The sequence below is a fragment of the Pongo abelii genome, chromosome 18 (genome assembly GCF_028885655.2).
Source record: "Pongo abelii isolate AG06213 chromosome 18, NHGRI_mPonAbe1-v2.0_pri, whole genome shotgun sequence".
NCBI classification, from domain to species: domain Eukaryota; kingdom Metazoa; phylum Chordata; class Mammalia; order Primates; family Hominidae; genus Pongo; species Pongo abelii.
In genome coordinates this window covers 88,771,754-88,795,062 of record NC_072003.2, presented here as the reverse complement: position 1 = coordinate 88,795,062, position 23,309 = coordinate 88,771,754, and the positions used below count along the sequence as shown (strand labels likewise).

The 23,309-nt window shown below is 51.6% G+C and overlaps 1 protein-coding gene across 20 annotated transcripts in view; it reads left to right on the top strand.

The window, feature by feature from the left end:
* ANKRD11 (ankyrin repeat domain containing 11) overlaps window positions 1-23,309 on the top strand; it is a 218,310-nt gene that overhangs the window by 145,721 nt on the left and 49,280 nt on the right. For 10 of the 20 annotated variants that reach the window (XM_024233240.3, XM_054534309.2, XM_054534325.2 and 7 more), the window contains one exon: window positions 22,941-23,086. In XM_024233240.3, the coding sequence (XP_024089008.2) occupies window positions 23,000-23,086 (87 nt within the window). In that variant the 5' untranslated portion in view covers window positions 22,941-22,999. Of the gene's footprint in view, window positions 1-17,945; window positions 18,136-22,940; window positions 23,087-23,309 lie in introns of all 20 variants that reach the window. The other 10 variants (XM_024233246.3, XM_054534318.2, XM_054534312.2 and 7 more) reach the window with 2 other exon arrangements.

The following is a 23,309-nucleotide window of genomic DNA, read 5'->3' as shown; positions in this document are numbered from 1 at the left end:
AAACACCATCTCTACTAAAAATACAAAAACTAGCTGGGCGTGGTGGTGCATGCCTGTAATCTCAGCTACTCAGGGGGTGCAGGAGAACCTCTTGAACCCGGGAGGTGGAGGTTGCAGTGAGCCGAGATGGTGCCACTGCACTTCAGCCTGGGCGACAGAGCGAGACTCTGTCTCAAAAACAACAACAAAAATTACAACAGAAGACATCTGCCCTAATCAAAAGTGAAAGACGACATGTTTGTGAATGACTATACAGTGTGACACTTCATCAGATATTTTACAAAGCATTTTACAGTTTCTTGCTAGAAATTCCATTTCTAGTTATAAACCTTAGATATGTAAAGAAACAGACAAATACTCATTTTAGTGTTGTTTGTATTCGCAAAAACTTGGACAAAACAAATGTCAGTCAACAGGAGGATGGATTATTCAGACAACGAGGAGCGCACACTGCAGTTGTCATAAGAACAGTAGAGCTGCCTGTATCCACACAGATAAACCCCAAAGCACAAACTGAAGGGAAAAGGTACGGCAGGAACCGTCCAATGCGTTACCTGCAAAGACAGCAGCCGGCTTTGGTGTAGGCTTGTGTGTAGCGTGATCAAAGCACCAAGAGGAATGATTAGCCTCAAAATCAGATCGACGCTGAGGAGGAACCAGAGCAGGGTGGGGCTTATATAAGGGGCTTCAACCATTATGTAATTTTTAAATGTTAAAATTCTAAAGCAAATATGGCAAAATGAACAGATGGTGGATGTGTGTTTGTATTCTCCTTCGTACTTTTCTGTGTGCTTGAAAAATTTTAAAGGAAACATTAGCTATTGCTAATTTGTTATAAAATGATATGGTTAGAAAATATTTTCTATGTAGAAATTATAAAATACGATAACCCATTCTAAATAAATTGAGGGTCCGTCTAAATTTCTGAAATGGTTTGTAAAAGAGCCACCTTTATATTTGACCCTTCACGGGCGCTGCGTGCGCGCGCTCAGGGCAGGATGGGCTCCTCGGACCCTGGGGCTTTCAGATCTGACCTGTGTGGTGCTACCGACCGGCTTTCCCAGTTCTTGGTTTCTGTTTGGTTGGTTGGTTGGTTTGTTTGCTAGTGTAAGCCTTCAAGCAAACCTGGGCCGCTCTTACTCCTTTGGTTGTACTGAGGGGGATTCAGACATCTGTAGGTCGTTTTATTGCCTAATGCATGATTTTGACCTAAATAGCAAAAATTCACCTTCATGGTGATAATGGACTGAAAAATGGACCTTTTGGCAGGCATCACAGGAAGAAGTTTCTAGATGGGATATGGGTTCTAGTCTTGGTGTCCTTGAGAACCTATAGTTATAGGGATCCTGGGGGTGCAACGCTTACCCATCAGCGGTTACCCAGGACGTCTGTCCTCCTGGTTTAGAGACTCAGGTCACGAGCAGATGGGCTCATCATTCCTTCCTGGGTCCTAAGTCCAGTGAGGCCCTGGGTGGTAACTTTGAGGGAAAGGAGGTCCTCATGTGCTTTCATTATGGGTTTTCATTATGCGTTTATATCTCGGTGATTTGGTTGTTACTAATTAGGCTTGTTCTGCTCCAAGTATTCACTTGGCAAACCTTTTAGCTAAGAAAGGGAAATTATTGTTTTGCCTGGCTGATTTTCTAAATGCTGAGAAGAGCAGAGATGATTTTTTCTTTTAAAACTGTTTCTACAAAAGCTCGCTCTTTTTTTTTTTTTTTTTTTTTTTTTTTTGAGATGGAGTGTTGCTCTTTGCTGCCCACGCTGGAGGGCAGTGGCGTGATCTTGGTTCACTGCAACCTCCGCTTCCCAGGTTCAAGCAATTCTCCTGTCTCAGCCTCCCAAGTAGCTGGGATTAGAAGTGCCCGCCACCACGCCCAGCTAATTTTTGTATTTTTAGTAGAGACAGTCACCATGTTGGCCAGGCTGGTCTTGAACTCCTGACCTCAGGTGATTGCCCGCCTCAGCCTCCCAAAGTGCTGGGATTACACAGGTGTGAGCCACAGCGCCTGGTCCTTTTTTTTTTTTTTAAACAGAGTATATGTTAAGTACAAGATTTCCACTCAGGCCCTTTTCAAACCCATGTTTTAATTTTGCAGGTAGTCAGTATTTGTCAACACCCCTGTAAGCAGGTGGCTGTCCTGGCTTGGTAGGGGAGGGACTAACAGAGACCCACATCCTGGAGGATACAGTGTGACGCTCATGGCAGCACATGGACACTGAGTGGACGTGCTGGGCTGCAGAGGTCCCACCCCCCGGCACAGTGAGGGTGCATCTCGGGCGGCACACCCCCTGAAGCTGGGTGCTTGGGGCAGTGTCCTGGGAGCCTGACGGGCCAGCGTCCTGGGATGGCCATAGTGGGGGCCCCTGGAGCTCCTGAGTGGCAGAGCGACACAGTGGTCCTGGTGTGTAGGGAGTCACCGTGATACTGGCACCAGCTGATGTGGGAGGCAGGTCACTGTGTTGCTTGTCACCCATGGGATAGTGAGCTTGGAAGCTGGACTCTCATGCTCAGCAAGTGCTTGCAGCCCAGGAGCTGTGGTCCCAATAGAGGGGGATTCCACACACAGTAGACTGAAGGCCACATCATTAGAGAACACAGGGAGAGGAACAGGCATTGCTGACTCCAGCCTCGCTCGTGCGACTTGGGCAAGCTCACTTTCCACCTAGGAAAGACCTGCACGTTGTCTGCCTGGTTAGAATTGCTTAGAGCAGGCCAGGCGCGGTGGCTCACGCCTGGAATCCCAGCACTCTGGGAGGCCGAGGTGGGTGGATCCCGAGGTCAGGAGGTCGAGACCATCCTGGCTAACACGTTGAAACCCCGTCTTTACTATGAAAAATACAAAAAAGTTATCTGGGCGTGGTGGCGGGCGCCTGTAGTCCCAGCTACTGGGAAGGCTGAGGCAGGAGAATGGCGTGAACCCGGGAGGCGGAGCTTGTAGTGAGCTGAGATCGCGCCACTGCACTCCAGCCTGGGCGACAGAGGGAGACTGTCTCAAAAAAAAAAGAATTGCTTAGACGATGTTCATGTATTGCGCAGTAGGGTTAACAGTGACGAAAACTGTGAGTGTCTGATGGGAAATCCAATAAGACCCAGTGCTCAGCTGTGCTTGGTCACGTGGCGCTGAGGACTCCGAGCAACCTGAAGTCCTCTCCTTTCTGACATTTCCTTGGGAGCATTTGGGCATGGGGCTTCATCCATTAATCTGTGTGTTTGGCATTTTAATTTAATTCGCAGTTTTTTTGTTTCTTTTTTTTTTTTTTTTTTTTGAGACAGGGTCTCACTCTGTTGCCCAGGCTGGAGTAGAGTGGTGTGATCTCAACTCACTGCAGCCCGTGCCTGCCAGGTTCAAGCGATCCTCCCACCTCAGCCTCCCGAATAGCTGGGACTACAGGGGTGCACCACCACACTTGGCTAATTTTTTTTTTTTTTTTTGCAGAGCCAGGGTTTCACCATGTTGCCCAGGCTAGTTTCCACCTCCTGAGCTCAAGCAATCCACCTGTCTCAGCCTCCCAAAGTGCTAGGATTACAGGCATGAGCCACCGCACCTGGCCTCCCAGAGTGCTGGGATTACAGGCATGAGCCACCGCGCCCAGCCTGCAGTTGTTTTCTAATGGAAAGACATTCCTTTATATTTAAAATGTTACACTTGTATTGAAACCCTGCTATCATCTCTCATGTAGTCAGAACATTAGAAGCAGATAGGTAGAGAGTGGGGACTCCTTGTAGGGCGTGCTTTTAGGACATGCCGGCCTCCTAGTGCCTGTGCTCCCTGTCGTGGCCCAGCCGGGGACAGGCTGGGCTTCTAGTGCCTGTGCTCCCTATCCTGGCCCAGCCAGGGACAGGCTGGGTCTCCTAGTGCCTATGCTCCCCGTCGTGGCCCAGCCGGGGGGAGTGGTGCCCACAGGTGGCTTTCCGTCCTTACATAGCGTCACCTTAACCTCGTGTCTCATTGAAGTGTTGGGTTCCCACCAGTGCAGAAGAAACAGCGATTGTGTGCTTAACTTTAGAGGAAATTGTGAGAAATCTGGGCAATGTCCTGCTACAGGACTCCTCCTGGACCCCGTCTGGCCCCTCCTTCAGTGTTTACCTGGCCCCCAGCACCACAGAAGCCCACAGCAAACACACTCCTTCCTTTCTGGGTCTTTGAATCCAGTGTGCTGTCTGTGGACGCACACCCCCCTCTAGGTCTGATGACGATCTTGGAGGTGCGGGTAGTTGCGTGCCCTGGCGTGTGTGCATTTGACGGCTGCTCCCCAGCACCTGCTCCCAGCCAGGTACCAGCTCCAGCTCTGTTGATGTGGCTCTTGCCTCAACCCCTCAAGTCTTGAGTAGCCCACAAGGACAGTGGCTCTGAGCTCCAGAGGTATCCTGGACAAGTGGCCAGAGGCCTGGGTTCTGTGGATTACATGGCAGAAAACCGTGTGGCTGAAAACTGGATCAGCAAATTAACAGTTAAAGCTTTTTCAAACCAACCGGCAGGAATAGTATCTAAGGTTTCCTGTGATGTTGGCCATCACTTCTTTATTTAGAAACTCTAATAAAAGACCCATCTGAGAGAGTCACAGGCATCCTGAAGCATGTTGCACAGTCATGTTTGCGGCGGATGCCTCAGCACAGGCAGGAGTCTGGCCAGCCAGCTGCTGGCGTGTGGGGAACCTGCCCTGCGTTTCTCCTAGCCCTTTAGAAGCACCGGCTGTAGGGGAAACTCACAGGTACTCTCTGGGTCAAACCATAAAACAAGCTTGTGAGAACCCACACTGGGGCCTCTCACGGTCAGTGATGCCTTGGTCCTTGCTGTTTGCAGGACCCTGGGCGCCCATGTGCTATGTCCCAGGGCCTCAGCTGAGGTGCAGAGACACAGACTTGTCATCTTACCTCAGCTTGTGTGTGTGACGGGGCTTTGCAAACCAAAGGTTCCCTGCCAACGTGACGTCACTCGCTGTTCTGCTACAGGGTCCTGAGGCAGGGCAGGTTCCACGCACAGGCTTACATCCTGCCAGCGTGATGTCAATCGCTGTTCTGCTACAGGGTCCTGAGGCAGGGCAGGTTCCACGCACAGGCTTACATCCTGCCAGCGCGATGTCACTCGCTGTTCTGCTACAGGGTCCTGAGGCAGCACGCACAGGCTTTCATGGCAGTGGTATAGCGTTCATAGGGAGAGGAGGGAGAGCACCTGCCCTAACCCACTGCGCACTGCGTGCTAGGTGGGAACCCACTCATCCTGAAGCTCAGGATGGCAGAGACCCCTGAAGGCAGAGGCCTCAAGCTGCTCCCATGCTTCTGGGACCTGTGGGACTCACGGATGCCCCGGTGTGGATTTGTTCCTGTGCCGGAAGGAACTGGAGCCCTCTGTGCAGCCCTGTTGCAGCCCCTGCTTGGGGGTGCACTGGCCTCTTCTGGGAACAGGGGTGGTGTGAGGCTGTCACCTTCGTTTCCCAGCCTGCATGGAACGCCAGGACGATGGGGAAGGCATACACCGAGCTCACTTCCTGTGCTTTCCACAGTGCCCCCACAGGCCGGACACGGGGCATCAGGGTGTGTCCTGGTTAGTTATTTGGGGAGGTGGTCAGCAATCAGCTTTAGTCGTTTTTTATTGTTCTTTGAGGTATAACGTCTGTGCAGGAAATGGCACACATCTTAGGTGCACATAGGATAGAGCTCATGTCACATGTACCTGTGGGATCTCCTCCTGGACCTCCCCTCCACCCCGCTTCTTGACTGCCTGCCTGGCCCCTAACACCATGGGGCCCTCATGCATGCAGAAGGCCACAGCAAACACACTCGTGTCTGGCTCTTTGAATCCAGTGTGCTGTCTGTGGACTCGTGTGCCCCATATGTTGTGGGCCACCTGGACTCATTTGCTCTTCTGCTGGTGGACATTTGGGCTTTTTGCAGTTTGAGGGTGTTTTGCGCAAGTGAGTGTGGTATGAAGTGGTTGGCGGCCTGTGCTGCTCATCCCTGGGGCGTGCCTGGGATGTTGCTCCTGGGCTGTGGCCCCTCATGGAGTGTGGCTGAGCCTGTGCTGGGCTCTGCTTGCTCTGGGTCAGGGTCTGGCCTACCCACCTGGCTGCTTCTCATGGCCCCACAGCATGCCGCATGCCGGCTGCCCACATGGGTGGGGTGTTTTCTCGTCACTTTGCCAGCCTGGGGTTGGATGTGGTGGGACACTCCCGCTTTGTGAGAGGAAGCAGAGCAGTGGAGGAAGAGAGGACTCCTCAGAGAATGGCAGCCTTGGAGGGGTAAGAAGAGGTGGACCCACTCAGACCCTGAGAGGAGGTTGTTTCTGTTCAGTCTTGGGGTACCCTCACATGTCACCAACTTCAGAAACTTGGCCATATTGGCAGTACACTCACTGGGGGTTGACTCCCAGTCAGCAGGGATTGTGAAGGCCATTGATGAGGGCTAGGCCAGGCATCAGACATTGTCCTGAGCCCACAGCTTGGGAACAGTGTTTTTTCTTTTCTCTTTTCTTTTTTTCTTTCTTTCTTTCTTTCTCTCTCTCTCTCTCTCTTTTTTTTTTTTTTTAAGAGACAGGGTTTCATCATGTTACCCAGGCTGGTCTTGAACTGGGCTCAAGCGATCCACCCACCTCAGCCTCCCAAAGTGCTTGTTTTACAGGCGTGAGCCACTGCACCTGGCCATATTTCTGTATTTTATAGACTGAGAAACTTAGATACATCTGACCACAGATTAAAGGCCCTTAACCAGTTAGGCCAGCATGTGAATTGTCCTGACTGCTTCCAGTGGTGAGAAAGTAGTTTACCTCTCTGTTCACAACACACGCCCACATACTGGGAACATACTCACAGAATAATACCGTCTCTTTCCGTGATGGTGTGCAGTGCCCCCTAATGTTTCCTGTTCTGTATTATTTCACTTTCACAAAATGGCTTTATTCATAATTGCCAAAACTTGGAAGCAGCCAAGATGTCCTGCAGGGGGTGAATGGATCAGTCAACCAAGGTCCATCCAGACGACAGACTATTACAAGGCCCTAAAAACAGATGAGCTGCCAGGCCTGAGTGAAAGCAGCCCGTCTCCAAGGACTACACGCTGTAGGGTTCCGACTCTGACATCCAGGAAAGGGCAAAACTGTGCAGACAGCACAAAGATCAGCGACGCCAGGGGCTGGGGAGACAGAGGGACGGAGGGATGTGCAGCAGGAACACGGGGGACCTGGGGCAGTGAAACCACTCTGTATGATACCACAACGGTGGGTCCACATCAGGATACGTTCATCCAACCACAGACTGCACAGCACCCAGTGGACCCTGAGTTCATGTGGCCTGTGGGTGATGATGCTGTGTCTGGGGGAGTCTCAGCTGTAACAAACGGCCGCTCTTGTGGGGATGCTGAGCCTGGGGGTGCAGGGGAACCCTCTGTACTTTATGCTCAATTTTGCTGTGAACCTAAAGCTGCTTTAAAAAATAAAATATTTTTTATTTTCAGTGTCTGTTTAATATGCTAAAATGATTCTGGAATTGACCTTAGGCGTGACCCACAAGTTGTGATGCAGTACTGTATCTTTGACTAGAGTTCCCAGAGCATTGTTGAGCTTGGACATTGAGTCCGTGACCTCAGACCAGGGGCAGGTGTTTTTCTGCATGCCCCACGGGGGCCCTTGTTCCCTGGGGGTTCCCTGTCACTCTGGGGGACCACGTGTGAGATTCCCCGGGTGCACTGGATGGGAAAGTGGCTGAGAAGCGTGGGGCAGCCCCTCTGTTCTGTTGCAGCTCGTTTCTTGAGTTTGTAATTACGTTCTCAAATGTGGACCCTTGCATTAAAAAACAAAGCAGCCCCAAGGAGTAATAAAAAATATGAGCATAAAGGAAAGAAATGGACATTTCTAAGTGAATTGCTTTCTTTCTCAGTTGTACCAGGATAACCTCCTTAGAGCTGTGGAGGGTGAAACTAGGGAGGTCAGGGCAGCGGGGCGCTTCCTCAAAGAGGGCAGTGCAGACCAGGCCCCGCGCGGAGAGAGCCCTGCCTGGTCTCAGCGCCTCTCTCGTTGTGTTTGTCGTCTGCTTTTTTCTAAAGCCATTACAGTGATGATAACTTGGATTTAGGTAGTGCTTTTTCATTTAATCCCCACAAAATCCTTTAGGAGAATGGGTTCTTGTCCTCATTTTATAGAGGAAGTTGGTGAGAATCAGTGAGCAGACGAGGCCGTTTTCTTGCATTTGTCTTGGCCTTCAGGTGTCATTTCTCCCCAGAGCTGCGGGTGCAGGTGGTGCCAGTGTGGAGGGACGTGTGGAGCTGTAAGGCATCTCTGTCCTCTGGGACTTGGGGGGCTCGGTGTTTCCTTCTGAATAGGTACAGCCCACCAGAGGTGCTTGGGCCATCCCAGGACTTCATGAAGCTGAAGAGCGTTCACCAGGTGTTTCTCATGAGTGGGGTTTTTAGTTTTTTGTCTGTTTCAGTGTTTATAGTCTGCTTGTAAAATGATCCTTTATTATGAGGATTCTTTAATACATAAGGTAGTCATTTCTTTGACACATTCTGCAGCTTCTGGCATTGTGTCTTTTAAGATTATTATCTTTTTTTTTTAATATGGAGATGGGATCTTGCCACGTTGCCCAGTCTGGTCTCAAACTCCTGGGCTCGAATGATCCCTTCCACCTCAGCCTCCCAAAGTTCTGGGATTAGAGGCATCAGCCACCGCACACTACTGAGTTTTTAAATTTTTATTGAATGTTTTGTGTGCCCTTCTTAAGAGAGAGTGTGGTGAACACAGTGGTGATGACGGTTCCCAGCATGTGGGGCCCAAGTGCAGGAGCCACTCCAGCCCGTTCCCGGGAACCAAACCCGAGACCACACCATTGCATCTGCCAAAAACATTCAAAACCATCACCATATCTTAGACTAAATGAAAATAAAAATAGCACACAGGCTAGGTATGGTGGTTCACGCCTGTAGCCCCAATATTTTGGGAGGCTGAGGCAGGAGGATCCCTTGAACCCAGGAGTTCGAGGCTATAGGGAGCTTTGATTGTTTAATTACACTCCAGCCTGGGCGACAGAGGAGACCCTGTATCTAAATATATATCTATAAATATCTCTATCTCGCTGAATCGTTGGCTGCCTTGAACTTCCTCAGTGTCACCACACACCCAGTGGTATCAAAAGGCTCTGTCCTAAATGTGCCATTTTCTTCAACAGTTCTTTGTTTGAACTGGTTTCCAAACAGGGTCTACACACTAAGATTCTTTGATGTCTTTTAAGTCTTTAATCTGTAAATTCTCCCTTTGTTCTTTTCTCTGGGGTTTTTGCCTGTTTGTCAGAGATCGGGGTCTTGTGTCCCATAGAGTCGTTCTGTCCATGAGGTATATGATGTGAACTGTGCATCTAATTTTAAATTTTCTGTTAGCCTCATTATAGAGTAAAAAGAAACAAATGAAGTTAATATTAAGAATGTATTTCATCAGGCCGGGCGCAGTGGCTCATGCCTGTAATCCTAGCACTTAGGGAAGCCAAAGCAGGCAGATCACCTGAGGTCGGGAGTTCGAGACCAGCCTGGCCAACATGGAGAAACCCCGTCTCTCCTCAAAATAGAAAAATTAGCCGGGCATGGTGGCATGCACCTGTAATCCCAGCTACTCTGGAGGCTGAGGCAGGAGAATTGCTTGAACCCAGGAGGCAGAGGTTGCAGTGAGCCGAGATGGCACCATTGCACTGCAGCCTGGGCGACAGACTGAGACTCTGTCTCAAGGAAAAGGAAGGTTTGTTGCTTATAATATTTTTCAAAATTTTAATTTTTGTCCTCAGGGCATATGGCACTAACTAGAACTGTACAGTCACATTACCAGGTTTGATCTGCCTCCCTTCAGAAGTGGAGCACTGTTCTCTGCTCTCGAGTGTGGGCTAGACGTTGTAACTCGCCGAGGTGGAGCAGGATGAGGTGGAAGTGAAGCTGTGGGACTTCCGATACAAGAGGTGCCGCAGCTTCCTCCGTGCCACCCCACCAATCATTGTACTGGGGAAACCCACTGTCGTGTCACGAGGACCCTCACGCAGCCCCTTGCTTCCGATACTAGGTCACAGAGGTGCCGTGGCTTCCCCCACACCACCCCGTCAGTGACTGCACTGTGGAAACCTGCTGCCACGTCACGAGGACCCTCACGCAGCCCCACGGACGTGTCCACACATCTGCAGCCGTGTCTGTGCACCAAGGAATTTAGGCATTCTGCCAGAGCCAGCAGCAGCCCTCCCTCTCCACTGGCTCCACTAGCACCTGACTCACATCCTGAGCCAGGTCCCCCGAGCCTGCCCCCCCACCCAGAAGCTGCGTGGTGTCAGGAATGCTTTCTGGTGTGGTGTTGGCTACATGGTCATTGTTGACAAATGCTTTCTGTGTCCTGCCCCTGACTGGACACACAGCTAAGTGTATTGCTTCCTCTTCCTTTTTGAAGTTTTAGAGATTGCTTTTTGTATTTTTATATTGAATGCTTTAAATCCTTTAAATGTTTAATGTCATTCAAATATATTTAAATCATTTTAAACATTATTAAATGTTTATATTTAATGTGAATACGTAAACAAAATTTTATGTTTTTACATTTTATTTTATTTTATTATTTTATTTTATTTTTTATTTTATTTTATTTTATTTTTGAGACAAGATCTCACTCTTGTCTGTCGCCCAGGCTGGAGTGCAGTGGTGTGATCTCGGCTCATGGCAGCCTCTGCCTCCCAGTGCCTCAGCCTCCCAAGTAGCTGGGATTACAGGCACGCACCACCATGCCTGGCTAATTTTTTGTATTTTTAGTACAGAGAGAGTTACACCATGTTGGCCAGGCTGGTTTCGAACTCCTGACCTCAAGTGATCTGCCTGCCTCAGCCTCCCAGACTGCTGGGATTCACTGCACCCAGTCTCATTTTTATATTTAATATTTTAAATGATGTAAAATGCATGATTCCAAAGCCAAATACACAGAACAAGGTTTATGAAAGGAAGCTTACCTCCTACTGCATACTGTTTTTTACTTTATTCCTTCTGTCTTTCTGTGGGAATTAAAATTTTTTTCTGTTACTAGTTAATTTTTTAACAGCTTTATTGAATTACAATTGACATAAAATTCACTCATTTTAAATGTACAGCTCAGTGAGTTTTGGGAAATGTATACCGTTGGGGAAACACCATCACCTAAAAGTATAGAATATTCATCACCCATGGGAGTCTCCTTACACCCCTTGTTTGTGTTTTTTCTCCCTTTTTTTTCCTTTTTTCTGTGAAGTCATTATAGACTCACAGGAAGTTGCAAAAATAGCAGCATCCCTTGTGCCCTTCCCCACCTTCGCCCAGTGGCCAGGAACATGACATTGGAAGACAGGGTGACCGCCCTGCAGACTTGATTCAGATCCCCCCGTCTTATCCTGGATACCTGGTCCTAGAGCCTCCTCGACAGCCACCGACAGACATGAGCCCTCCTCACGGGGTCCCCACCTGTTTCCCCCAGTTAGTGGTTTTGTCCTGGAGGAAGCCGTGGGAGTGGAGTCCACAGGGAGTGACCTAAGAGATGGGCTTTGTGCACTCACTCAGCAGGGGCCTCCGCCGATTCGCGCTTGCGCCTGGGTGTGTCCACTCACTCAGCAGGGGCCTCCGCCGATTCGCCCTTGCGCCTGGGTGTGTGCACTCACTCAGCAGGGGCCTCCGCCGATTCGCCCTTGCGCCTGGGTGTGTCCATAGCCATCCCTTTTACTGCTGAGGGGATGCCCTGATGTGAACGAAACCCAGTTTCGAGGACACCGTTGGGATACCTGTTGAAGGGTTTTCCCTATTGTCTATTATCAATAAAAGTTCTATGAACATTCGCAGACAGGTCTTTGTGTTCACATGAGGTTCCATTTTCTCAGATAAGTGTCCTGGGTGCGGTTGTTGAGTGAGGTAGCAAGTGCACACTTAGGTTCGTAAGGCCGCCTTGCTGTTCTCCAGAGCGTCAACACTACTTCACATTCCCACAGCAAGCAAGAGAGTTCCAGCTTTTCTACATCCTCTCCGGCATCCTTGAGTATTTTGTATTTTAGGTGTTGCAATAGGTGTGCAGTAATACCTCATTGCAGCTTTAAGTTGCGTTTCCCTAACGGCTTAGGATGTCGAGTGTCTTCGTGGCTTGTTCACCATGTGCGCCTCTTCTGAATGTCTGTGTCTTTTCTGTTATTTTCTGATTAATGTTTGTTGTTTGATACTTCTTTCTTCTACATACAAGCCTACTATCTGACTTGTGATTTGCAGATATTTTTCCCTGGTTGCAGTTTGTCTTTTCACTCTTTAAACTCGGTCTTTCAAAGAGCAAAAGTTTTTAATTTTGTCGAGGTCGTTTATCAGTTTTTTTCTTTTTTGGATTGTGCTTTTGGTGCCGTGTCTGACAACTCTTGGCCCTAGGTCCTAAAGATTTTCTCCTGTTTTTTCCTAAAATGTGTATAGGTTTTTCTGGTTTTGTTCCATATGAAGCTAAGCATTTATTTTTATTTGGAGCACCTATAAATGGTACTGTGTCTTTATTTCTTGTTTTCATATGATTATTGCTAGCATGCAGAAATAGGATGGTACTGTCTTTATTTCTTGTTTTCATAGGATTATTGCTAGCATGTAGAAATAGGATGGTACTGTGTCTTTATTTCTTGTTTCCATAGGACTGTTGCAGAAATAGGGTGGTACTGTGTCTTTATTTCTTGTTTTCATGTGATTATTGCAGAAATAGGATGGGTGTTTGTGTGTTGATCTTGGATTCTGTGTCCTTGCTGAACTCTATTAAATAAAGTTTCTTGGAATTTTTGATAGATTCCTTGTATTTTTCGACATGGGCACTTACGCCATCTTCAGAGAGAGACAGTTTTATTCCATTTCTTCCTTTCCGCCCTGTATGCCGTTCCGTCTGCAACCCTCAGCACGTCACTCTTGATCATGTCAGCCTTGAGTTCTTGGTAGTTGGCCTTTATCGTGTTGAGGATGTTTCTCCACACTCCTGTTTTGCTAGGAATTTTTATCATGAGTTTTGAATTTTAGCAAATGATTTTCTGCACCAGTTGTGATTATGTGATGTTTCTTCTTTAGCTTGTTGGCATGGTGGGTGACATTGATTGATTGCTGGTCGAGCCAGCCTTACATATTTTGTTGTTATCGGAAGTGTAGGTGTTCCTCTGCATTTCTAAGTAGACTTCTTGCTGCACCAGCTTTTCTCTGCATCTCCACCCGGTCGTGTGTCTGTGGAACCTCGTTTGTCCTGTCAGCCCCACGTGCAGATGTGCCCAGTTGCCACCAGCAGCCCCTGGTGGGCGGGCTTTGTGTTCAGGCCCTTTCTTAGGAGATGCTGTAGGGCACTGCTCTGGGCCAAGCACTTTTTCATGCCCTGGTTGTGTTTTTTTGGTTTGGGGTTTGGGTTTTTTTCACACAGGGTCTTGCTCTGTCACCCAGGTTGGAGTACAGTGGTGCGATCTTAGCTCACTGCAGCCTCGACCTCCTGGGCCCAAGGGGTCTTCCCGCCTCAGGCTCCCAAGGAGCTGGGATTACAGGTGCGTGCCACCTCGACTGATTAATTTTTTGATATTTTTGTAAAGATGAGGTTTCCCTACATTGCCCGGGTCTCGAATTCGTGGGCCCAAATGACCCCCCTGCCTTGGCCTCCTGAGTAGCTGGGACCACAGGGGTGAGCCACCGTGCCTGGCCCTATTTGTGTAATTTGGGGGTAGATTGAGCAGTGGGTGGCTGCTTGCTGGGTGGTGTGCACCTTGTGCTGCGGGGTCGGGGGGCGGTGGCTGCGTCACCTTCTGCAGACTGTCCTCCTCTGCATTCCCAGCAGCGGTGCGTGACACCCCTGACCTTTCTAACCTTCTTCTTCCCTGCGTGTTTCTCTCTGCTGGTCACTTCCGTGTGTTTATTTCCACCCTCGCAAGCCTTGGAGGAAATCTGCTGAGTCACCCTCCATCTGCCGTCCCTGCCTTATGGCCATGATTATTTTTAGCTGTGCAATTGTACCTTTAACACACACGTCTGCTTTTCTTTGTCTTCATCATGTTTAGTTTGTATCTTGGCGCCTTCTGTGTAAAAGAAGCGTTTTCCTTGCTCCTCCTCCCCTTCGTCTTCACAGAGCTGTGTGTCTCCTTGTCAGGCTCCGAGCTCTTGCAGTGGGTGCCCTGCAGCGTGTATTGGGCATGGCTAGGCCTGCCCGACGTGCTGGGAAGCCTGAAGCTGCTCCCTCGTCATGCTCGTGCCCCTGAGGGTCCCAGTAGGGCCTAGCAGGGCGATGGGGCCCTCCTTCCTCTAGGAGGCCAAGACCCCTGAGAAGAGAACAGGTCCTGCAGCAAAAGGTCAGTGACACCTCTGAGGCCTTGCAAGGACATAGTGTGGCCTTTATCTCTGTCACCTTCTGAAAGACTGCTTCAGCTGAAAACGCAAATGTCTGCCCAGTAAAAATGTACAACTCAGCAGACCACAAAGCAAACGCCTCTGCAGCCTTCACTTAGAACCCATTTCACCGTCCCTTCCAATTCCATCCGCCAGGCAGCCATTTTCCACGCTTCGATGATGTCTTGTCAACTAAGTATGCATCCCTAAGTACTGTAGTTGCTATTTTCAGAAATTTATGTAAATGTATCATGTATTTTGTCCCCGACATTATTATTGTGTGTGTGTGTGAGAGAGAGAGAGAGAGAGAGAGAGGAGAGGGGCGAGGGGAGAGGGTCTGGCTCTGATGCCCGGGCTGGAGTACAGTGGCATGATTTTGGCTCACCGCAGCCTCGACCTCCTGGGCTCAAGTATCCTCCTGCCTCAGCCTCCCTGGTAGCTGAGACCGCCGGCGTGCACCACAGTGCCCGGCTAATTTTTAAATTTTTTGTAGAGACAGGGTTCCTCAACATTATTTGTGAGATTGACTTATGTTGTGATGTGTTTGCTTCCTCTGCTGTGTAGCGTTCCATCCTCACATCCTAGTGATATGCTGCAAACCCCACTGCTGTGAAGCATTTCACGCGTGTGTCTTGTGTCTGTGCACCTGCCTTTCTTTTGGACGTGAATGTCCCGAATGGCATTGCTGTGCTATAGGGCATACTTGTGTTCAGTATGAGATTGCCAGATGCGTGAGTTGGCCGTGATGAGAGTGGACTAGTTTCCTTTGCTCCACCTCTTCACCACTACTTGTGTGTATGAGTCAGGGTTCTCTAGAGGGACAGCACTAATAGGATAGATGTGTATATGGAGGGGAGTTTATTGGGAGTATTGACTCACACAATCATGAGGTGAAGTCCCACAATAGGCCGTTGGCAAGCTGAGGAGCCAGGAAGCCAGTCCGAGTCCCAAAACCTGAAAAGTCGGGAAGCCAACAGTGCAGCTTTCAGTCTGTGGCCGAAGGCCCAAGAACCCCTGGCAAACCACTGGTGTAGGTCCAAGAACCCAAAAGCTGAAGCACTTGGAGTCTGATGTTCGAGGGCAGGAAGTATCCAGCATGGGAGAAAGATGGAGGCTGGAAGACTCAGCCAGTCCAGTGCTTCTGCGTTCCTCTGCCGTGCTGACAGCTGATGAGATGATGCCCCCCTCCCCCCCTCAGATGGAGGGTGGGTCGGCCTCTCCCCGTCCACTGACTCAATGTGAATCTCCTTTGGCAGCTTCCTCAAGATGCTCCCAGGAACAGTTACACATCCTTTAGTCCAGTCAAGTTGAAACTCAATAGTAACCCTCACACTTACCCTGGTTTTAGTTTGCGTTTTCTTGATGACTAACGAAGCTGAGAACTTTGCGCCCACGTGCCGTCCTCCTGGCTTTTTCCCTCTTCTGTGAGGCACCCACGTCGCCCCGACTCCTGTGTCCGTGCTCCTGTCGGATGGTCCGTGTTCCGGAGCAAGGGGCCTCTGTATGTTCCACAGCCCAGTGACCAAGCATGTGTCTTGAGGGGCAAAGCAGAGGCCAGCAATGCTGAACGCGCTCTCGATGCTGCCGCCCACCCCCCCGTGATAACAGAAAATGTAAGTGGAAACAGGGCTGTAGTAGAGAGCCTTGTGCCTTGGAGCACAGAGGGTGGGGAGCACTTTGGGAGGCCTAGGCGGGCAGATCATGAGGTCAAGAGATGGAGACTACCCTGGCCAACATGGTGAAACCCTGTCTCTACCAAAAATACAAAAATTAGCTGGGCGCATTGGGGGTTTGGTTTGAATCTGTGAATTTTGGGGTGTGGGGGAGGGGCCGACACAGACATTCAAACCGTAGCAAAGAGATTCTACCTTGTGATGTGTGGTGCCTGCCTGGCCTTGGCCAGTGTGGCTTATGGGGTGAGACGGAGGACACCCATGTTAGGAGTCCTTTGCACAAAGTGATAGCTGGAACCCCACAGTTGGTGTGGCCCTGAGGAGGGGAAGGAGAGAGAGTTGATGCGCCCCTGAGGAGGAAGGAGAGAGAGTTGGACTCTTGGGGAGGGCTCTTCAGAACGTGCAGGGGTGTGTGGAGGCTGGACAGAGACGCTGATGTGGATTCTGTCAGGCGGTGCGCAGGAGGGCCTGGACCTGTGAGGGCCTCTGTCCCTCGGCTCTTCCCCTGCCCTGGGCTCAGCCCCCCTGCCCTGGACTGCTTGCTCTCCCCTTGCCCACTGAGATGGTGAGAGGTGAGAGGCCAGTGGTGCTTCTCTTCCATACCTGGGATCGCCACAGTGCTGTGGGTCATAGGGTGTGTCTGTCACTCAAGGGCTTTGCACACAGTAGGCCTGCCAGGTACGCAGCTCTTTTTCCTTTTCTCGTTTTTTCTTTTTTCCTCTGCTCAGTCCATTGGAGACTTCTCTCCTTCTGAGGTGTGCACAAGGCACCACTCCTGACGCAGCCGCTGTAGAGTGCGCTTCTCCCTTTCCACAGAGTGCACGACAGCCCGCAGGGCTCAGCCGGAAAAGGCAGTTGCTGTAAAGCATCCTTCAGACACCAGCCTGGGAAGCATGGCGAAACCCAACTCCACAGAAAATACAAAAATTAGCCGGGCATGGTGCCATGGGCCTGTACTCCCAGCTACTTGGGAGGCTCAAGTGAGCAGATAGCTTGAGCCCAGGAGGCCGAGGCTGCAGTGAGCTGTGATCACACCGCTGCACTCCAGCCTTGGCAACACAGCTGTCTCAGACAAACAAACAAACAAAAGAACTCTTCAGATAAAGCTAAGGTATCTGGAGCATGGCCGTGTGCTGCAGGCAGGCCAGGCCTCGTCACCATGTGGGGCCGTGCCCAGGCGCGAGGTGGGAGCAAGCCCCTGGTGCCACACAGGACTGCTGCTTCCAGCTCTTCTCACTCCCCCTTCCCCACCCTCCCCGGTGTCCCCCTCAAGGCAAACAGGCCTCTGGTGTTTGGTCTTGTCAGTCAGGAGTGTGTTCCTGTCTTTGGAATTGGAGCTGGGATTGAAGGTTCTTGGAGAGCTTCCCCTTGAAGGGCTTCCCTCCCCTTTTCCACCCTGCCCCTGACTTCCCGTCTTCCTCCTCCTGGGCCTCTGAGGCCACGTGCCTGTATGAGGGGAGGGGCTGAATCACATCCCTTCTCAGGGGCCTTGGGCACCATTCGATATTTAAACGGTCATTACACGAACTAGTGGTTGGTGGAGTTGTTAACTTACATAAGGAGAGGAGCATTTGCCCAGGACATACGTAAAGCCCTGTTCTGTCAACATACTATGGGAGACAAATCTGAATTTGAAGTGTTCTCTTTCTCTCTGGGAGTCTTCGGAGGGTAATGTTGTCACATCTGTTCAGGGAGAGAGACTCACCCAGGTGGAAGGGGGCTTGGTGTTTTAATACAAATTAGAACAAACCCTTGAACAACACAGGGGTTGGGGGCGCCAGCCTCCTGTGCAGTTGAAAATTTGTGTAGAACTTTTAACTTTCCCCAAACTTAACTAACAGCCTCCTGTTGACCAGAGCCTTCTGACCACATAAAGCCAGTCACACACATTTTGTATGTTATGTGTGTGCTCCTCTTACTGTTAGGGTAGAGCAAACTAGAGACGTGAAAATACGGAGATCATGAGGAGAAAACAGACTTAAGCCTTGCGCAGCAACAGCGGGCCTCCATGAATGGCTTTCGTCCTCCTGGTTTTCACGTTGAGGAGTCTGAAGAGGAAGAGGAGAGATGGGTCTTGCTGTCTCAGGAGTGGCAGAGGCGGAAGAAAATCTGCGTGTAAGTGAACCCACGCAGTGCAAACCCAGACCCAGGTTGTTCATGGTCAGCTCTGCTGACATTCCATCCCTTTATTGAAGGTGAATTTCAACCCCGAAGAAGTCTTTTTTTTTCTGTGAGTTTTAAGATTAATTGTGTCATTACAAGTTTTTTCTTGTACAGTCTTTCTTAGATGTTAGTGTGCAGAACAGAACATGCTTAAAATGCAGGTTTGGGTTCAGAAGGCCCGAGGGGACCTGCGAGTCTCCATGGTCCACAGACTCCCTGGTGATGCCAAGGCCTCTGGCAAGGAGTGCTCCTGGGCAGCCCCTGCCCCGCAGCTCCGGCTCCCCACCCCGCCCCACAGCTTCCGCCCCGCAGCTCCAGTCCTGCCCCGCCCCACAGTCCCCACCCCACAGCTCCCGCCCTGCAACCCCAGTCCTGCCCCGCCCCACAGGTGTCTCAGGGTTGTCCTGGCCCAGCTCAGATCCTAGAAGCCCGGGAGAGGCAGCTCCGGATTCCCCACCAGTGCTTGCTCTTCACTTGTCAGCTGAAGAGACCAGATAGGCTGAAATTCCTGGAGTTTTTGCTAAACTGACCTTGCCGTAGTCAGTGTGGCCACTTCTGCATCAGGCTTGATCCTGGAGGAAGGCCCTTTGGTGCTCGCTGCATCTCCTGTGGAGCAGAGGGAATCGCAGCTGGGCTCCTGTGTGTGCGGAGGGGGAGGGCGCAGTGCCTGGATGGTTTAGGCGGCGGCTCTGTGCTTGCTGGCGCGTGGTGGGTGCCGGGAAACCTTCCCTGTGCCTTCCCTGGGCTGGTCTTGACAGCATCTGTCACCTCCTGAGTGCTCTTAAAGCCACCTTCCAGGAGGAGCAGGGCATCGTTGTTCCTGTCATGTCTGTCCTGCCAGCCCTGTAGAAGGATTGTCTTTTGAGCCCCATTGCAGGGGAGGTGGAGCCCCTCTGGGCTGCAGGGCCTCTCGCAGTGTGGAGAGGCACAGGGCAAGGACGGCTGTTCCCAACATCAGCTGGCCCTGGATCCCAGAGCTGGCCGCAGACACTGTCCACTCCGCTGGGCTGAGTTGTGTCTTATTTTGGCACAGATGTGGGGCTGCCAGGTAATGGGCAAGTTCCCTGAGCCCACAGCCTTGGCGCCGTGGCTTCTGCCTCAGGGAGTGTACCAGTGGCTCGTGTGGGGGACTCCCGCCACCCTGGACTCTCGGTGACCCTGACAGTCCTTGAAGCTGGGACGGTTGCCATCCGCCAGGAGGTGAAGTAACAAGGAATGCGTGGCCTGGGGGTGGTCAGGGCCAGGGGCTGGCCGGCCCCTCGGCTCTGCGTTTCCCTTCCCACTGCTGTGCCTTGCCGCTTAGCACAGGGCGTGAGTCAGCCCCAGTGGCCTGAGGCGTGTTTCAGTCTCCTGCTGACTCAAGGGTCATGAGTTTAAAATAGACTTTGCCTGATAACTTGGAAATGAGGGCGATTTAGGCTGCACTTAAAATGAGTTTAGGCAGGGACAGCCAAGTCACCTTCCAGGGAAGAGTCTCCCCCGGGAGTGAGACCCGGCGGCTTCTGTTGTGTGGTCGGCTGTGCAGCATCGTGATGAGAAGGCACAGGGGCCAGGCCGCGGAACTGTCTAAAGAGGGGACTCCCAGCTTCAAGGACTTTTTTATGTGACAGCTCTGCCAGGGAGGCCTGGAGACATCACCACAGCCCCCACCCTCAGACAACACCCATGAGTCAGCAGAGCCTGTTGGCCTGACTCCTGAGTGCCGTGCGGCCCCTGGGAGAAGTCACTGACACGGCTGAGTAACGGCGCCTCGGCCCTCAGCTGGCTCTGCCGTTTCACAGCAAGGGGTGAGGCTGACCAGCCCTGAGCCCGGTGGAGGGAACACGGACAGTGTGGGGGCCAAATGTGCCAGAGGCATCACCAGGGCAGCTTCTGGGAGGACTGATGGCAAGTCTTGGAACAGAACAAAAGCAACTGGAGCCTCTGTCCTCATCTGGTCTCTCATTGAAAAGGACTCTAGAGTGGGCCTCGTGCTGCATGCCTGGTGCCTGCAGGCGGGTCCTGGGAGGTGTGGGCCACGTGCTGCAGGCGGGTCCTGGGAGGTGTAGCCTGGGCTAAATGGCAGCTACATCCAAACCAGCTTCATCCACATCCACCAGATGCTTCAGCAGCACATCTCAGCTGTCACCATCTTGATGACTGTGATGAGGGTGGTGGTTCATGGAGAGGCGGGAGCTGGGGTTGCAGGGCCTCAGGCACATCGCTGCCATCGGTAACATCGCCATCGGTAACATGTTGTAGCCAAGGCCAGGCGGACATGAGGGTCCTGGAAGGGCCACGACCTGGATGGTCTTAGCTGTCGTCATGCAGGTGGCTGGAGAAACGTCTCCAGAAAACACAGTGTACACCTGGGACAACACTCCTGAGCCCCCGGAGTGTTCGCTGTGATGCAGGCCGTGCAAAGTATTCTGCCTGGTGGGTGCGACCCACTTCCTTCACCTACTGAGTGGACTCCCAGATGCCTGGTCCGTTGGGGAAGGTGCCTGGGCACAGCGCCAAGCTAGGGACACGGAGAGAATCAGGTGTTTCAGGAGTGAAGTGATAAGCCCCACACTGTCGGGGCCCAGACACCGTCCGGAGGCCGTGGGGTCTGCACCCTGACCACGCCAGAGCTGTTGAGTGTGTCCATGGGCCACAGACTCACATCTGGGATCAGGACGGTGGACTCTACGTGGTGAAGGCCCCATTTTTCCATCCTGAGAGCAGGCAGTCTGGATTTTTTAAAATGTTAATTCCTGATAATCCTTAAACTTGTAAACATTACCACTGAGTTTCTAGACAGCCATGAGTTTGAACAGCTTTCCCTGAGTCAGGTGCTGAGATGCCCTTTCTCCATGCTGAGACATTCCAGTTTTGTGGTAGAAAATTGGAAAGAGAATGTAAAATTCATTGGTTCAGGTAGAGAGAGAAAATATCTCTGGCCTCAGCCATCAGGGATGGTGGATGGAAACACCTGCTCACCTGCACCGCGGGTGGAGGCGTCAGGCAGTGAATATGTCGACCCGACCTGTCCCTCTCTCCAGAATAACTTCACATGTGTTCTTGTGCCAGTTAAATACCAAGACAGCACTTTGTGGGATTTTACCATTTATTTTGGAAAGACAAAGCAGGTGGTGAGACGGTGTTGGAGGAGAAGCATCTTGTGGTCTCACCCAAGCCTGCGTCCAGGGGCAGGCGGCATGGAACGTAACCTTTAGCTGACGGGGTGGAGGTGGGAGAGGCTCAGAGTGGAGCTGCCACTCACAGATGGGTCTGCACGTCGCGTTTCAGAAGCCACACTTTGTGCCTGAGAGAGATGGGCGAATGCAGGGGAGCGAGTTGCAGAAGCTGCTTCTCCCGGCATGGTCGTGCACAGAGGTGCTGCTGTGGCGAAAAGAGCGGAGACATGTACACAGTTCAGATTGTATGAAATGTTTTCTAACTGACGGTGTGGCGAGGACATGATGGGGGGACAGTGGCTTTGGATGTGGGGGTGTAGGTGTGTCCCCCATTCCTCTCGTGAGTGCACCCGGGAGGCCTGGCTGTGATGGTGAACAAACCTAGAAGGCCCACAGGCAGGGAGGAGGCCCGTGCTCTGAGAGTGTCCGTGCCAGGCGTGGCGTGGTGAGGTTGGCACCACCACAGAAGAGACCAAGACGAGGCTGGGAAGGAAGAAGTGCGCTCGCACCGCCCGCGTGTTGCAGAGGGGCTGCCTAACACCACGGGCGGGATTCGGAAGCAGGGGCTCGGGGAAGGCCTCCCCCAACTGCCTGTTGGGTTTTCTGCAGGGAGACAGGGACGGGGCAGAGCAAAGTGGCTGCTTTGGAAAGTTCTTGCAGGCTTTGTGCTGTAGGGACACTTTCTAGTTTCCTTTACCTGGCTCTGCACTGGTTTCAGGCAGGGATTGGCCTGGGTGTGGACTTGGGTAAGAAGGTGGTTGGGTTGCATGGGAGCCCGTGGCTATCTAGGAATTTGCTAGCCCTGAGACAGTGGCAGTCTCTCCCTGGCCAGAAACTTCTTAAGATGGCAAAATTTCCTAAAATAAAACATGATTAATAAATAAAAATAATACACAATTAATACAGTATGTGTCCTCAGATTTCCTGGGAAACCCAGGAGCTAGAGCCTGAGGCCCGGGGGGGCGTCTGCTTCCATGGGTGTGGAGTTGGGACCTCGGAGCTGCTGGGACTCCCTCAGAGACACCCCTTGCCCCCCAAGTTAGGGAACTGGGTGTGCAGAAAGCACAGGCCTGGTGGGGACAGGAGCTCCTTCCCAGGTGGTGAGTGGGGCGTGAGGCTGGGGCTGTGGACGTGACCTGCCAGACCTGAGGGCTGGGGTACTGCGCTGAGTGTTGTGACCATGTGCTGCGTGTTGTGACCTTGCCTGTGCTGCGGGGAAGGGACTGCCTTGTGGCGCCTGACCATTTTGGGTGCAGCCTGTACCAGGTGGGACCCAGGATCCAGGTGCTGCTCACTGCCACCCAGAACACAGCCACACCCTAGGCCATGCGTCCCTTTCTGCCACTACGAAGTGCTTGACCCTTCTCTGTTCTCCTTCCTGCTCAAAGCTGCCATTCCTGTTGCTGGTGACCCCCTTATGGGAGGCGTATCCTGAGAAGTCCCTTCCTGGGCCTGGCCCTGGCCCCAGCCCCAGCCCCAGCCCTGATCAGAACAGCTGCCTGCCTTGACCAGTTACTGAGTCTGTTGAGTGCGGTGTGAGAGTGGATGAGTTTTTAGCTGCCTCTGAATTCAGTGAATTGTGTGTCTTCTCTTTTGAAGCAGACGGTTGATGATGAAGCGCCGGCCGTGTAAATGAAGATCGGGTGAGGAGCAGGACGATGCCCAAGGGTGGGTGCCCTAAAGCACCACAGCAGGAAGAGCTTCCCCTCAGCAGCGACATGGTGGAGAAGCAGACTGGGAAAAAGGTAATGCTGCCCCCTCCCAGCCCTGCGTGCTCACCGCACCCAGATGGGGATGAGATGGGAATGGGGTGCTGCCCGCCCGTGGCCGTTCTCCGCCCTCCGGCCCTTTCCTCGCACCTCTGTCTGCAGCCAGGAGTGGAGAGGGTGGTGAGGAGTGATCTTTCCAAAAGTGGCCTTGCTTTTTTTGTATTTGTTATTTGGGGACCAAAGTCAAGCGTTAAATAAT